The 16,007-nt window shown below is 37.2% G+C and overlaps 1 protein-coding gene and 1 non-coding gene across 6 annotated transcripts in view; one reads left to right on the top strand and one right to left on the bottom strand.

Annotated features, from left to right (window-relative positions):
* The window catches only part of PROX1 (prospero homeobox 1), an 89,063-nt gene extending 84,476 nt beyond the window's left edge, over positions 1-4,587 (top strand). For all 5 annotated transcript variants that reach the window (XM_067463731.1, XM_067463727.1, XM_067463736.1 and 2 more), the window contains one exon: positions 858-4,587. In XM_067463731.1, coding sequence (XP_067319832.1) covers positions 858-1,043 — 186 coding nt within the window. In that variant the 3' untranslated portion in view covers positions 1,044-4,587. The remainder of the gene's footprint in view (positions 1-857) is intronic.
* A 9,157-nt stretch (positions 4,588-13,744) lies between these two features.
* LOC137095978 (U6 spliceosomal RNA) lies at positions 13,745-13,847 on the bottom strand. The gene has a single exon (XR_010909116.1). It is a non-coding gene; the product is annotated as a U6 spliceosomal RNA (small nuclear RNA).
* Between the last annotated feature and the right edge of the window lie 2,160 nt (positions 13,848-16,007).

Consider the following 16,007-nt stretch of genomic DNA (forward strand, 5'->3'; position numbering starts at 1 on the left):
TTTTCTAATGAAGACAGGGAACAGGAACTGATTTGTTGACTACTTCAAAAAGGCATGTTCCTCCAAAGGCAAAGAAGATATTAAACATAGAAGATATTAAAAACAACATGCATTGACTATCAGTGTAACAGATAAATTAAGTTATTTTAAATCTAATGAGTAAGCTAATATGTGGGTCTATGGCCACACCATGGCCACAGTGTACAGTTTATTGGAGTCATTAGGGCTGAATGAGGACTACAATGGTTCAAGGCAAAATCACACACAAAGCAACTGTGGAACTAAAACACTAGAAGATGGCTTTAGGAGAGGATAGATATATTAACAAATTACAAATATACATTTATTTATGCTCTAAGACTTTGCTAACTTTCATAGCTAGCCAAGACCAAAGCTCCGCCACAAAGAGGGAGTTTTGAGTTTCATTGTTTTTGTTTCTGCACATGGTAAATTGTCACAAGAACACTTGTAGGGACAAGGGTAAACAAACATTTAATATGTGGACAAAATGTCCTACAAACCTTCAAGACAACTGACTTCTCCCCTCCTCAAACGCCCATTCCCTTCCTCTGCTAATTATATCTTATGAATCCAGTACTCTCTAAACCCAGATGTTTATATTTTAATACCTACATTCTGTGGTTCAACTTTACAAAGCTAGTTAACACATGTTTTAAAAGTTATTGTACTATATATAACAGCCTTGCCTAAGAGAATAGAGGTCTGCCACATTTAGAAAATGCAGGTGCTATGTAAGCCCCCTTTTGAAAGCAAGAACTTAGCTCAGTTTCCTTTGAAGACCCAGAGACTTGAAACTGAAAACTTTTATTAATGCCATTGTCTCCTTGTATCAGCAGGTTCCAGAGAGATTCCTGGAAGTGGCTCAGATCACATTACGAGAGTTTTTCAATGCCATTATCGCAGGCAAAGATGTTGATCCTTCCTGGAAGAAGGCCATATACAAGGTCATCTGTAAGCTGGACAGTGAAGTTCCTGAGATTTTCAAATCCCCAAACTGCCTCCAAGAGCTTCTCCATGAGTAGAAATTTTAAACACTATTTATGAATGTATAAAAAGTAGCAGAACCCCCCTTTTTGATGCCCAAGTTGTGTGTGTGCCTGTGTGCGTGTGTGTACGTCTATATTCATTTCATATACATATAATATATGTATATGAAATCAGATCATAATTCCTTGTGGTTTTTTCTTAGAGCGGTAAAAAGTGGATAATTATTTTAACTCCAGCTTTTGTTTTACTTTTATCCATGACTTAACATTTCACAGGGGGAGGAATAGTTTACTTCACCCCAACATATTACCCTTGTATCCCTGGGAGAAGAATTTTTTTTCAGTGTGTGCAAGTCTGTTTTAGCAACTTTAGGACCATTTTGCTCTAACATTGCAGTGCAGTTCTACAGACCACAATTTCCAAAGTCTTCATTTAAGCATATGTGATCATTTTAGTTATTCAAACAAAATAAAAATCCACATAAATCTTTAAAATTTTACTTTTCAAGGACACATGTATAACCTGAATTTCCCCCCTCCTTTTCAGTGTCTTGTATGCCGCTGCAAACATACTGGTATTTAACAATGCCATGAACCATGCGCTTTATCTTAATCAATCCTAGGAACCACTATCTCTGCATTTTGGAAAGGTTGGGAAGGAAGGAGGCACTGTCTCTGTATGTCTTAGGGATCATTACAGCCCAGAAATGGGTTTATTTTAGATTTGGTCCAGATTCTAGAGAAGTCTTGATCCAAATTAGATCAAGGCAGTAAGGTTGGAAACCCAAAAGTTTTGAAGTTCACCACATCACTGCTTACCTTCCTTTTGCCCTTTCAAGCAAAGAATACTGCAAGTCCAGTTCTTTAGCTACATATTCCCCCTAGGGCTGTTTTTGTGGCAACCAACTTGATCTACTTAGAAAAAAGAAGCAAAAAGAAAAAAAGCAAATTGCTTCTCTTAAGGACTTCAGGGGTAGCATTAATTTTTAATTGGTTGTAGGACCTCCATTGGATTTCCAGCTATTTCCAATTTTCTTTCCGAGAGGGGTATTTTGGGCAGCCTGTTTCTAGCCCAGTTTCAGCCCTCAGTGATCCAATTTCAAGATCCATTTTAAATCACATTAATTTGCTGGTAGATTATGTGATAAAACTCTCCCATTGAAATCAATGGGACCTTAAGGTTGTATCCTATGTACAATGTATGGTTAAATTCATGGAATTTAGTCATATTGAATTTAGTACTAGCTATCTATAGAACACATCCATTTAATGTTGAAATTTGGCTGGAGTGTGTTGTTACAAATTATCACACTGAATAGTCAGGTCTGGAGCCATGTTCTAAATGAAGTTTTTATTAAACTATATTCTTCTCCCTTTACCCACAAGCCCTTAGGTGGTGTATATATTTGATATTTCATATTTTTACCTGGAGAACAAGTGTTTTGAATTTACCTATACTTCTGGGCTACATTGTAAGATATCTATACTTTATTTTTAAATTACTGAGGCAAAAAATGAAAAAAAAAAACCCTTTAAAATGACATCATCTCAATGTAAAAGAAACTTTTTTGCATAATGAAAATCAAATAGGCATTTTATAAAAATATTGTTTCACGATATAAACTAGGCACAATATAGAAAGAGAGCACAACTGTGGAGAAAATTTGGCATACTGTGTTTCACTGATGCCGATGGAACATAAGTGGTTAACCATGCTTGCTATCTTACTGGGACTTAAGCATGCTTAACTAGCTCTGGATTATGCCTATAAATCATGCAGAAACTTTATTCCTGTCCCACTGGCTAGAAAAGCAGAAGCTAGCCACTTTTATTATTTCCTCAAATATAAGTGATTCATTAACAATGAATGAAACAAATTGAACAACTTCTCTTCTACAACAAAATTAGCAGAAAGCAAAACATGAAAATAATACATTAGATAAGAAAGAATTGGACTCATCCATTTTTTAAAAAATCATCTCAGAACAGCTTTTTGCAAGGACCTTAAGAATAACCGCCACCTAAACTAATTGAATCCTGATCAAAATATGATTTATGTAGGTCTCTGGATTAATGTCAATGTGATGCTGTGCATTTAGCTGTCCCTGAAAATGGCAGCCATGAAAACAGTTCTGTATCCCTCCATAAAGTCTACTAGAATTCAGTACTGAGTGCTCTTGGTGGGCAGTGGTTCCTTACCCATGGTCAATGGCATGGGTTTGGGATATGCAAACTGTCACAACACTAAAATATGGTAAATTCTTCTTGGCGTTGGTTATATGACTAATATGCAAGGCTGCCATTTTCAGCAATGAGTGGGTATTATTTAGCACATAGAGGCAGCTCTAATTTTTGACATTTACAGAAACAGAATACACATGAATGCAGTCCAAGATGAAATTTCTCTTCAAGGTGACCAAAACCAAGTTTACTTTACAGTGCAAAATAGTAATAAGATTTGTATGAGTCCATCTAGAGTGAGTTGATATTCTGCCAGATTGGGTGCCTGTTGCTAGTTTTTATGCTTTTTCCCCAATGGTTTCCTTTTTCTTTCCTTCCTTCCTTTTTTTTGCGATGGTGTAGTGTCTAGTGTTTTCTGATATGCTATGGCACTATGTATTTGTTTTCTCTGTTGTTTTTTGTACAGATGCAGTAAGAATTTATTGTTAACTGGACTAGCATTTTACATTACTGACCTTTTCCCTTTACAATTTGATACACACTTGATAGACAATGCATTTGCTTTACAGTTTAGAAGGATATTTTTTAAACAATACCCCCTCTCTTATTTTTCTTTTTCCTGGATCTTGATTTTTTTTTTAAAAAAATACAAAATATATTTTGACTTTAGAGAGTGAAAGTTTACCCCAGGTGGCATTACTATAAAACAAAAAGCTGACCTAGTAATTGCAGTGATGTACAAATACTGTAGGATAGATGGTTGAAGGTAGTTATTGTCATGAAAAGCCTCAAAACCTGATGATTAAAAAAACCCACTAAAGCAGCCAAGAGTGAAATCCAGTGACCCCTTTCTGCATGCATAAACAGGTTTTCTGCATGCCTGGTGGGGATTTTCTTGTTTCAAGACGTTTGCTCAAGAAAGTAAGCAAGACACATCCAGAAGATATATACTATATCCAAAACCCAATGGGGGGCGGGGGGTTCATACTGTAGCCTAATACACCATTGTTGATCAGGCACAGTTTATTATTCCAGGAAATAACAGAAGACCTACATTCTCACACTTCTCATTCTGAATTTTCATACTTCAGTCTGGGGATATTCAAACTACAACTTGTTAAATCTGAAATGGAGAGCTGTAGTTTCATCATTGTTTTCTAACTGAAATAATAATTTGATCCATTTTTTGTTAAATAAATCAATATTAGATCAGGGTTCTGTCTTTCAGAGGTAAATTGTTGTTTAAATAGATCAGTATCAAAGCATCAAAGATGGTGTACACAGAGAGACACATCCAAAGAGATATCTAGAGAATGTGCAGTTCCAAAGCTCATTCACAAATTAATAAAACTTGTATCAAATACCTAAACCAGATCTAATTGTGCATAAGCCTTTTTTTTTTAAAGTCTCTTCCATATAGGTTTTTGGGTTGTAGTTACATCATATTTATAAGGGTTTTTTTGTACATAGACTGTGTCTGTGCTGTGTAGACAGTGCAGCTGGTAGAATGGGACAAAAGGCCACCATTTTCTGCAGCAGCAGGCATCCAATTGGCAGTATAAATGCCAGGCATTCATTTTGTTTATGATGTCAATGACAACTCCCAATGTAGGGTTTTGCTGAGAATCCATGCTCCTGAATCATTCACAATCCCTTGCTTAGGTTGCTTTTCCCTATTCGTGTCACTGCTAGTCTAGATCCATGACTAGCATAGGAAACAGAGATAAAATTCTGCCAAAATAATGACAGCACAGTGAAACCTCATATCCATTGGGGATACATTCCCAACTGGAACTATAATGACAGATACAATTGAATGTCATTAAATTACCCGACTACTGGCCCAAACAGTATAGAGTTGCAGTGAAAGACTGAGAGATTCCTAGAGAAATATCCTCTCTAAGAATATACTACCATAATGGCTTGGAAATTCACAAAATTATCTGAAGGCATTTCAGTTTGAAAACAAGAAATAAATTTTAGTTTAGACTTTCTTTTCTTCTTATTACAAGAGAAAATTCCAGATCTCACTTAAGCTGAATGAATCCTGTTTTCCAAATGTATAAGGATTTTTCACTGAGCTGTGCCAGATAGTTAATATTCAAATTAAGATACACTTTTATGACCATCACTTCTATGCAGTGGCTACCATTTCATTTCTGTCACCTTGGGCATTGAAAAATAAAAGACATATAACAAATGTGGTGGCTATAGTGGATGTGATCCACACTGATGAGCAGGCCCAGCAATAAGAATGCCCACCCATCCTCCAACCATATATTTTCTCAGCAAAACTATACATTGGATTGGGTCATCAAAGGTGCATGGCTGCTCTATTGTGCCAAGACAAGTAGATATAAGGAAGTAGATATGCAAATGCAGCTTGTATCATGTCAGATACAGAGAAAGAAGTTGGGTAGTATATTCTTTCATGAACTAAGGCCACATCTATATGGGCACCTAAATCTGGGGCCTAGCCAGAGAATTTGTGCTTTGGACTAGCACTGGATTCTGTGGAGGTGTTTACACTCTCTACTTCCAAACAGTAACAGAATTGGGAGAGGAGTCTCAACTGTCCAATCTGCTGAACCCACTGGATGGTCACTCTTTCCTTTGCTGTTGTTTGTCACCGTGGTGACAACCATGGAGCTCCAGAAAGATCCCAGCCATCACCTTTGGTGATGTTAGGCAGACAGGAGTTTTCTGGAGGTCCCTGGTTGCTGCTGCAGTTGCAAATACAAACCCAGGTAGATGTCATATTCTTTGTCCTATACTACATAGAGAAAAGGGGATGGTGATATTGGCCTGTGTAGGCCTAGACTGGTTTGAATTAGAACTGCTCCAGCTGTTCATACCAACCCCAAAGTGTGAGGCTCATCCTTCATTTTGAGGAAATTCTGGAACATTCCCTGACTTCTGCTAATCAGGGTAAAATTAGGTTAACTGATTACCCCCACATTAGGGGCTGGAAGTACCTAAACTTCAGGTGGACATCCAGGAGTAACCTTTGCCCTATTCAGAGTTTGTGGCCCATGCCTTAAGTCTGCTTCTTTAGATATTTAGACTAAGAAATTTTATGGTAACCACTTGGTTCTCTCATTCTCTAAGGCCCCTTCCACAGAACTGAATAAAATCCCACATTATCTGCTTTGAACTGGAAAATATGGGAGTGTAGACTCAGACAACCGAATTCAAAGCAGATATTGTGGGATTTTCTGCCTTGATATTCTGGGTTATATGACTGTGTGGAAGGGCCCTGAGATACTATAAGATCTCTTTGCATGTTTATATTCCAAACTAATACAGCTAAGTCTTTGAATAAGAAAGGAGGGTTGGGTTTTTTAAAACAGTTAGGCCCCCACATTGACATTAATCTCTCCCTAATTCATATATTCTTCATAGAAACTGAAGGTTAGAATGTGTGCCTAGACTTCAAATGCACCAGCGAAAGGATGAAGTCAGTCGAATCCTTAAAACTACCAGTTTTTCTCCCTTTTACAAGTACAATTGTTCTTGTGCCTTCTGTGGCTTACAGTTTTTGTCTTTTTGGACCATTCTCTTCAAAAACCTCTCAATTCCCGGTTACTACAGCTGCAATAAACACTGAATTCTTTTTTTCTCCCCTGCCCCCCCTTTTCCTCAGCTGTTTGACATAATGTTAATAGCTATGCATATTTTGTGTCTTTTTAAAGAAAAAAATTGAAAAACAAACAAACAAAACAGAATAAGTTTTTGAAGAAGAGAATTTTTAGAACAGTTTGATAATGCAAATTATTTTTTTCTGAGTCGTTTGAGCAGCATTCAATTTTGAAAAAAATTCTTGTAGAAGCCAATTTTTTGTAACAGTGGTGCGGATCTTGTGTTTTCTTAGCCTAATGAAAAGTAGTATAGAAGCAATATTTCATACGTATTATATATATGTGTATACATATACATACATATATACCCCCTTATACACACGATAATATATAGATATATATATGTATATATACTGATATACACACACAATATGCGTGTGAAGTGAAAAGCTTACATTTTCCCCCAATGTAGATTAAGAACCTATTTTAAACATTTGTTATGTTTTGTGAGATGAATGCTCTATTTGAAACTATGAAACATTTAATTCTTACTGTATCTCTGGTTGTGTAATGGGAACGCTTCACAGTTAATGGTTTTTAAAAGGTGAAAGATATTAGAATGTAGTAATTATTTAAGGAAGTGTTTGCCCATATATTCTTGAGGTTTGCTTTGTGCCTCTGAGTATTATTTAATTTAAAGTGTTTTAAGTTTGCAGAATCATTGTTACTGTACCAGGTATGTGGGTGAACATCTATAGCGAGGGGAACTTTTATAAAGCAATGTATGTATTCAGATTGATGGCTTTTCTTGAATAAAAGGCATACGATTATAATAACTACATTCTGAGAACATCTCTTAAATTTGTAAGAAACACTGCAGTTAGTTGTATAGATAGTTGAAAGCATCCTTTAAAACCCAGCTCAGTACTTTTTAAAGAGAGATCTCATCATGTGTCCAGGACTTGAGCAATCTAGTTTCTGTAAAGTTATAGGATTTTTTTTTCCTGTATGCACAAAGTAATTTATTGGCAAAGGGTTTTTTTTCCCTACCCACAGGTTGATATTAATTAAGAAATAAAAGTGAAGATTTTGTGGCTTTAAATATAGGACTTTCACCAGCAGAACTGAAAGATATAAATAGATATAAATATATATCTATAAATATATATATAAATAAATATAAATATATATAAGAAGTGGTTTGCAAACCCCCTCAAATGAGCATTGTACATGAGAAGTAATAAAAAAAATGGGAAAAAATCCTCTTCTATTTGTCATGTGTATTATATAGTAATTATTGGTGTTTTAGTGCAAAGATTTCTTTTTTGGGTATCTATTCTGTGTTTTGGAAGTTTTTAAATAAGCATTGTTTTCAAAAAGCTCCCCTTCAAGAATGTAACTGGTTTATATGAGTAAGCAGTTACTGTATTGCACTTAAATGTTTGGTTGAAGGAAATGCAATTTTGTTTTCTGTAGAACTGTTGGTTGTAAACCATAGAAAAATTGCTCATATAGTGAGCTGGGATAAAAACTGGTGTTTAACCTTTGCATCTTCATAGGGATCGCTCTAACGTGAGGTGGCAGCTTTAGCCATTTCTGTGATTCGAGAATGTCATTTATTTTCTCTGTTCATCAGTTGCCATCAGAAGTACTAAAACATACAAGAAATCTATGGTCAAATTCCAATAAAATGTCCATCTTAAATTCTCCCTCCAAATTATCCAGTGTGGCATTACTAAGGAATCAATTTTATACTGTAGGGGTTTTAAATATATATCCAACCACATAAAACTGAGTTCAAAAGTTAAATGAATATGCTTATTTAACTATTACATTTTAACCAGAAGAGTCAAAGGTTAAGGTATAAAACTGCTATTGTCCCAGCTGCTTCTCATATGTATATAGTTACAAAAGTGACAAAACACTGCCTTTATATTATTTAGCAATATGTTGTAAATAGCATTATTAAACATTTTTGTAATAAAACCCTTTAATTTGAAGTTAGTACAATAACAGAATTAATAAAGTCAATTTTTGATTTTTTTAATTTTATTTTTAGCTAGAGGCAATTTCAACTGTGGATTTTTTTTTGTTGTTGTCTATTGTTCTGAAGACTTTGCATAATTTATTGGTTTAATTTATCCTAATTTATTTGATGGTGTACAATTTTGTATTGCCAAGGATGTACTGTAATATTAATTGATGATGTGATAAAACATGAAGACTCCCCTGTCTGTATGGAGGGAAAAAAGGTGCAGTAGACAATTGATTGAGAAAAAAAGTTACAATTCTAGCTTGGCAGCTACTAAATTGAAAAAGAAATCAGGAAAAATGGTTTTTGGGGGGAGGGTGGGGTGGGGAGGGAGGGAGGGGATCTTATTTTGTGTGTTTTAAGCTTTTGTATACTCTCCAGACCTTTACCTTTTTGCTTTGTACCACTTAAAGGATACAGTAGTTCAATTGCCTTGTGTGCCTTCCATCTTCTCTAAACTGAATGTATGTGCAGTATATATGCAAGCTTGTGCAAAATAAAATATAAATTACAAGCTCATTGCTCATGGCTTATATTTCTTTCTAAACACCTTACACTCCAAAGGAGAACCATCCTTTGCCCTAAACATCAGTCCACTAATGATGCAAACTCTCAACTACTTTGTCCTTGAGCAGAGAAACATTTTAATTTTTCTTGCTGCTAAGGAAATTGTGGAAGTTAATGTTTTTTAAATGGTTTCTCATATCCTAGACAATTGTTTGAAACATATGTGTTTGTGCAAAAATGTATTTTACACATTTTATGCAGGTGTAATATACATTTGGATGGAAATATAGGGTTTTTTTTGCAGAATGCAATGTTTTGTGCAAAATTTAATTGAAGAGTCTTGCTATATATCTTTTTTAAAATCTCAAAAAGGCTTCTGATACAATGAAACATGTTGAAAAAGTATTTCTTATCCAAAACAGCTATTCACTGAAGAAACTTTTTTCTGTTCAGAGAAATTTTGCAAGATGCTGCCTTGCACTGTTTAGAGCTTTAGGTTTTAGCGGACCTTGGCATTCTCAATGTACAACCCATCAAAGCAAGACTTAATCAAGAGATTAATCTACATTGGCATTGCAAAAACATATTTTTAATGCGGGGATTTAAAAAGCATGACTCTGTAGATGTTTAAATGCAGCTCTTCTCCTTCTCCATCATTATTTGTATCCCACTTTTCTCCCAACATTGGGACTCAAAGCTGCTTATAATGTGAAAGAACAATATAATTAAAATATACAAAAGTGAAAATCAAAATAGAACTCAACTATTCATAGTATTAAAATAATTCAAACCTCCAGTTAAAAGAATAGCATGAATAAAAATTACAAGAAAGGGGGTGCTTTTCTGGCCTGCCTAGGAAGAGACTGAGAAAAGAGCTTCTGCTGATGATCAAGACCCAGACAGGCTCAAATAGGGACATATGTTCTTCCAAATAGCCTGAGCTTGGACATGAACATAGCTGATAAAGTGAACAGAAAAGGCTATTAGGAGCTCCATCCAAATATCTGGAGGATCACATTTGGTGTAGATCATTTTTGATCCAACCTGCATTATTTTGAACAGAAGATCTGATTTTCCGAATACATACAGAAAGACACAGCCAAAATTGGATTAAGACTTGTTCTAAGTTAAATTTAACTTGTACTAGAGAAAGAGGACTGAATGGTTCTGCCACCACCAGCAGTTTCCAGAGCCACTTTCTATACTGTCTGTTAGCAGACACCTTCAGAACCATTAGGGAGTGCCACCGAGAAATGAAATATAAACTGCAAGAAACTGGTGTTCTGCTTCTTCCCAAACTTTTGCCAGGTTTCCACTTCTTCTTCAAATTGTAGGAACTGTTCTATTCAGGGAAATATCTGAATCCAACTAAGGACTTCATCTCATGAATGAGATGATTTGCTCCATGGCAAATTAGCAGGGCAGTGAGGCAATCCGGGCACCCACCCACACACACACACACACACACACACAGCAATGCTTCTTCATCCGATGTGAGGAAGTGTCACCATGCAGCTTCCTCTCACAATGGTCCCATGGTTCCCAACTGAACACAGAAAGCCTCCTGTGTTTCAAGGGAAGCATCATACCACATTGTCAGGACACTTTCTCCACTGAGCCCTGCTGGAAGTTGCTGTACATTGTGTGATGGTGTTGGGTGAGCTCCAAGTAGGAAACATCCTGGCAGCATGCTAGGAAGCTAAACTCACCTATGTGATGGATGGGTAAGTGTGCCTCCCTCCCATTGACTTATATTCCTATGTTTAGACTGAGACGCTTAGTCCAAAATGTAAAGAAATAGACACATGTGAAATCCACAGATCTTTCTCTATACAATTAAATTCAGATTTTGCCCTACCAGTTATTGCATTTGTGTGTCTTCAATCCCTTGGCTTTTCAAATATAGACATGAAAGAGGTAATACTTTTCTGGTGGGCAACTTTTCTGGGATGTCCAAGTGGTCTATGATCACAATACCTTCTGTTGTCATGTGTGTAAATGCCAATCTTGGTAGGTCTCTGGTATAAGAATTTGTAATGCTATTTTTAGTTACTTGAATCTTATGTTCCAGGTCTCCATTTACAGACTCCACTCTGTTTCAGAAAGAGATTGGCACATGTACAGCACGGTTGCTTGGCAGCTTTGGTATGCATTGGCCTTAACCAATTACAATGCTCCATGGATCTATATTGATTAAAAATGCTGATTAAAGCTACAGTGGATGTAATGGCTGCTCACTGCTGATAGACAGAATATTGAGCTAGAAGGGTCACTGATAAGACCAAGCATGGCAATGGCTTGTGCTGTTGAATGCTGAGGATCAGAGATGTCAGTTGACATAGACAGAATCTATATAGTTGAAGATTTCAAGGGGTGAGGGGGCTTTGGAGATGACAACTCCCAGACTCCTCTAGTTTGCATTTTCAGTTGTTGTGCCCACTGGGGGATTTGGGGAGCCATAGTCAAAAAGTATTTTCCTCAACGCTAGTAAGGACATGATGGCTTTTTAAATCACCAATGACTTAATTCAGATGTTGTCTTCACATTGGGACATTTAGCAGTAATAGTAGGAAGTGCTGGACTGTTCCCTGAACATTTCCTGAATGATTTCAAACACACTTCCTGGAGATGTACAACACATTTTGTTTTGCAATGAGAGAGTTATGACTAAGATGTTACATGGTCAAGTTAAGTGTAGCAATTCTGTCATTATATTGTGCTAACATTCTGGAGCAGCAAGGAAAGATTGACGTATTTTAAATTATTCAAAGTACAGTTCATTTATCACCATATCCAGGAATCACTATTTTCCTGTGCTAGCCCCTACTTGCCCATTTGATTGCTTACCTCAAGATACTAATGGAATCCCTGGAAATACTATACTGTGTTCTCATTGCCCAAAGTCAAAGTATTTAACCTGGCCAGTATCAATGAAGCACCAGGGTGCAGTGCTTGAAAACAGCTTCCCTGCTGTATTGTGCTTCTTGTACTATCAAAAACTGCTGCTTCTAAGGATCTCTATCTGGAAAAAGGTCTTCAGTCAGCATTGGAAAGTGCTCTTTTCCTCTATCTCCATGCCTCACCCTTTATAGAACAGGACATTTTCAACCTTAGTGGTGTATCAAAGTTTCCAAACTTGGCATTGGTTGTTTGGTTGAAGATGAATTAAGTGACAATGTTCACTCTCATCCAGTTATGCAACAATGGGAGCATGGGAAGTTGTCTTAAATTAGTCCATCTTGCCCATTGTAAACTCTGGCAATGGTTCTCTTAGATCCTTTCCTATCACTATGTGGACATCTTTGGTTATTCCCTGATGGTCTTTTCTCTACATTGCTTCTATCAAGTCCAAAATTCTATATCTTGCACTTCTGTCCGGGTAGAACTATAGTATGAAATGCCTCCTCATCCTAACCCACCTTCCAATCTGGCCATTGACTGATCAGTGGAGAATGAGGAGTGGACCAAAAATTGGATGCTAAATGACAAGAATTCTATGTAATCATGGGACTTGTCATTTGTTGACAGAGCAGCACTCTTTGGCAGCAAAGGCTAAAGAGCTTGTAAAACTAGCAAACTATGTCTAAAGCATATGCTGCAGAAGACAATGTCTGTTTCCAAAGAACCAACTAGAATAAATAGGATGTTTTTCATTGATCTGTGGAAAACCAGCTATAAGGTTGAAATCTGTCCTTCCTTGGAAGCATATAGCATAGCACTGGGAGTGAAACAATGTGCTGTGCTGTAAAAGGGGAGAGCCATGCAACATTCCAAATATTTTTGGACTCCAAAGCCCATCTGTTTTGTCTGTATAGCTAATGGCAAGGAATGCTGAGAAGTGATGCAATCAATTGTTTTGAGTCCTGTAAGATTCTCATAGAGAGCTAGTATGGTGTGGTGATTTGAGATCATCATGCAAATCTCAACTCAACCATGGAAACCCACTGGGTGACATTGGGAAAATCACAGTCTCTCAGCCTGAGAGGGAGACAATCTTTGCACATATCTTGTCAGGAAAACTCTGTGATAGATTCTCCTTAGCATCACCATTACTTGGAAGTGACTTGAAGCACATAATTTATTTATTTATTTATTTATTTACTGTCCTTGTATACCGCCGTTTCTCAGCCTAACTGGCGACTCAACGCGGTTTACAACAGAATATACAGCACACAGTATACAATTAAAACCGTAAAAAAACATAATACACAATATTTCACATAAATCACAATCCAATACATCTCCTAACTAAAATCGTGGTCCAATTGCATCATCCATATTACCAATCCGTAGTCGACACATTCATTGCACCGAATTAACCAAATGCCTGCTTGAACATCCAAGTTTTTAGTCTTTTTCGGAATACCATCAGCGAGGAGGCTGATCTTACCTCCATGGGAAGGGCGTTCCAGAGCCGAGGGGCCACCACAGAAAAGGCCAAAAATATGGAACGCTTCACGAATTTGCATGTCATCCTTGCGCAGGGGCCATTCTAATCTTCTCTGTATCGTTCCAATTTTAGTATATGTGCTGCCGAAGGATGTTTTACTCTTCTGTAGTGATTAAAGTATTGGGATGGTACTTTGAAATTTTCCACGATCAGGTTCCTATTAAACCATGAACTGCACTGAGTAACCATGAGCCAGGTCTTCTTTCTTAGTCTGATCTACTTCAGAGAGCATAGAATCATAGAATCAAGTTATCATAGAATTATAGAGCTGGAAGGGACCACAAGGGCCATCAATCTCCAGCCCAAGTAACAAAATATCAAAGCACTCACAGACTCCACCATACCTCAAAGCAGCATGTTCCACTTCTGAACAGCAATTATTATCAGGAGGTTCTTTCTAATATTTAGGTGGAATCTCTTTTACTCCAGTTTGAATACATTACTCTGTGTCCTATTCTTTCTGTATCTTCAATGTGACATCCTTTCAGTTGCAGGGGGTAAAATGAGTCCCTTCAGGGAGATAGGGCAGTCTACAAATAAAATTGTTATCATTATTATTTTTATTTTTATCTCTTCTGGTCACTTCTGGTGTGACATGCTGCATTATCACAGGATGTCTAGGCCCTACACCACTGGAGAAATTATACTGTTTAGCTGGTATTGCATTACCTGACATCCACCGGGAAGTAGCAACCTATAATGAAAGGACCAAGGGAGTGACATCTCTGAACCATCCCCTGTTCAGATATCAGCCAGCATGTTAATGTCTTAAATCAAGAAATAGTTTTCTAAGATCTACAGATATCCTTGCAGGAACACCTCAGCAAGTGAGAATTCAAAAGTGGCAGAATAAAAGCCGGAATTGCAAGCCAAGGCTGATACTAAATGAGAGATTCTCCCCTGAGCACACAAAAGGCTGGGCAACTTGGAAGGTGCTGAAAAGGCTGCGCTCTAGCACCACAAGATGCAGCCTTAAGAAATGGGGCCACAAAGTGGAGTCCATGACATGTGAGTGTGGAGAAGAGCAAATCAAGACCACCTATTACAATGTAGTCTGGGCCCTGCCACATGCACAATGGAGGACCTTCTTATAGCAACACCAGAGGCACTCCAAGTGGCCAGTTTCTGGTCAAAGGGCATTTAGTATAATGCCAAGCTTTAAACTTTGTTTGTGTTTTTTAAAAATACATTACAACTTTACCGTTGGTTCACTTCTGATACGATACAATATGATGATGATGACAATAATTATTATTAATATAAATGTAGAGTCCAGAATGACTTTTTGAGCCAAATGGAAGAACAGCTGAATATAAATGCAAGAATGTATAATAAATTGGAATGGGGGGAAAAGGAAACTTGTTTGCAGTAGAAGACAACCTAATTGTCTGTAGAACAGAATCTGGAGCAGAAAACCTAAGGCACTTTTTATAACACTGTGGTTGTCCGAAGCATTTCCCACCCCCATCTGCCATGCAGATTCCTATTCAGAAGGCAAGGCTATTATGTGGGGTGTATGTGGGTGGTTTGCGGTTTGGTGAATTAGAGGACTGAAAGGAGGAAATGATGTGGCCATGCTCCTAGTCAAATAACATACTTTAGAATTTATTTGAGATAGACATCAACTCAGCTTGCTTTCAATGCTATTCAAGTATTGCTCTATTTGCAATGACTGTTAATTTTGAGAAATCCAAGCCTGCGCTTGGAAAACATTTACACTGAAAAAGAGACGCCTTAATAAAGAGAAGCTGCTCTATGCAATGCAAATACCCTGTTTTCCTTTGTAATAGGCACAGCAGACAGGCAGCTGGGGGAGGCGACAAGGGAGAACACTTGATGGGGAAAATCTTGTGGTAACAGTGGCCAGTTTCATTATGTCCACTGCCAGACTATGAAACAACTCTTGGGGCCTAAAATCCTATTGCCTATTAAAACTGGGCATGACAGCTCTTTTTTATGCTTCACCAACCAGAGATGGGCCTGCATCCGGAGGGAAATAAGGAAAAATATTTATTACAAGTGTTTAACACCTTTTAGTACAAAACAGCCCTGGTTGTCAGCAATTTGTGCCAACATAATATCAAACCAAAGGGAACCTTTCATGAAACTAATAACTGTCTGGAGAAAGGAAAGCGAGTCTTATCCCAGATCCCTAAATCCAATCAGACCTGCATCATTGGATTTGAGTTTCGTAGGTTGTTCCTCTTCCTGTCTGCCTGTTTGCCTCCTTCATTTTTCCCTTTTCCTCTCTC

Source organism: Anolis sagrei, chromosome 1 (genome assembly GCF_037176765.1).
Source record: "Anolis sagrei isolate rAnoSag1 chromosome 1, rAnoSag1.mat, whole genome shotgun sequence".
Taxonomy (NCBI): Eukaryota; Metazoa; Chordata; class Lepidosauria; order Squamata; family Dactyloidae; genus Anolis; species Anolis sagrei.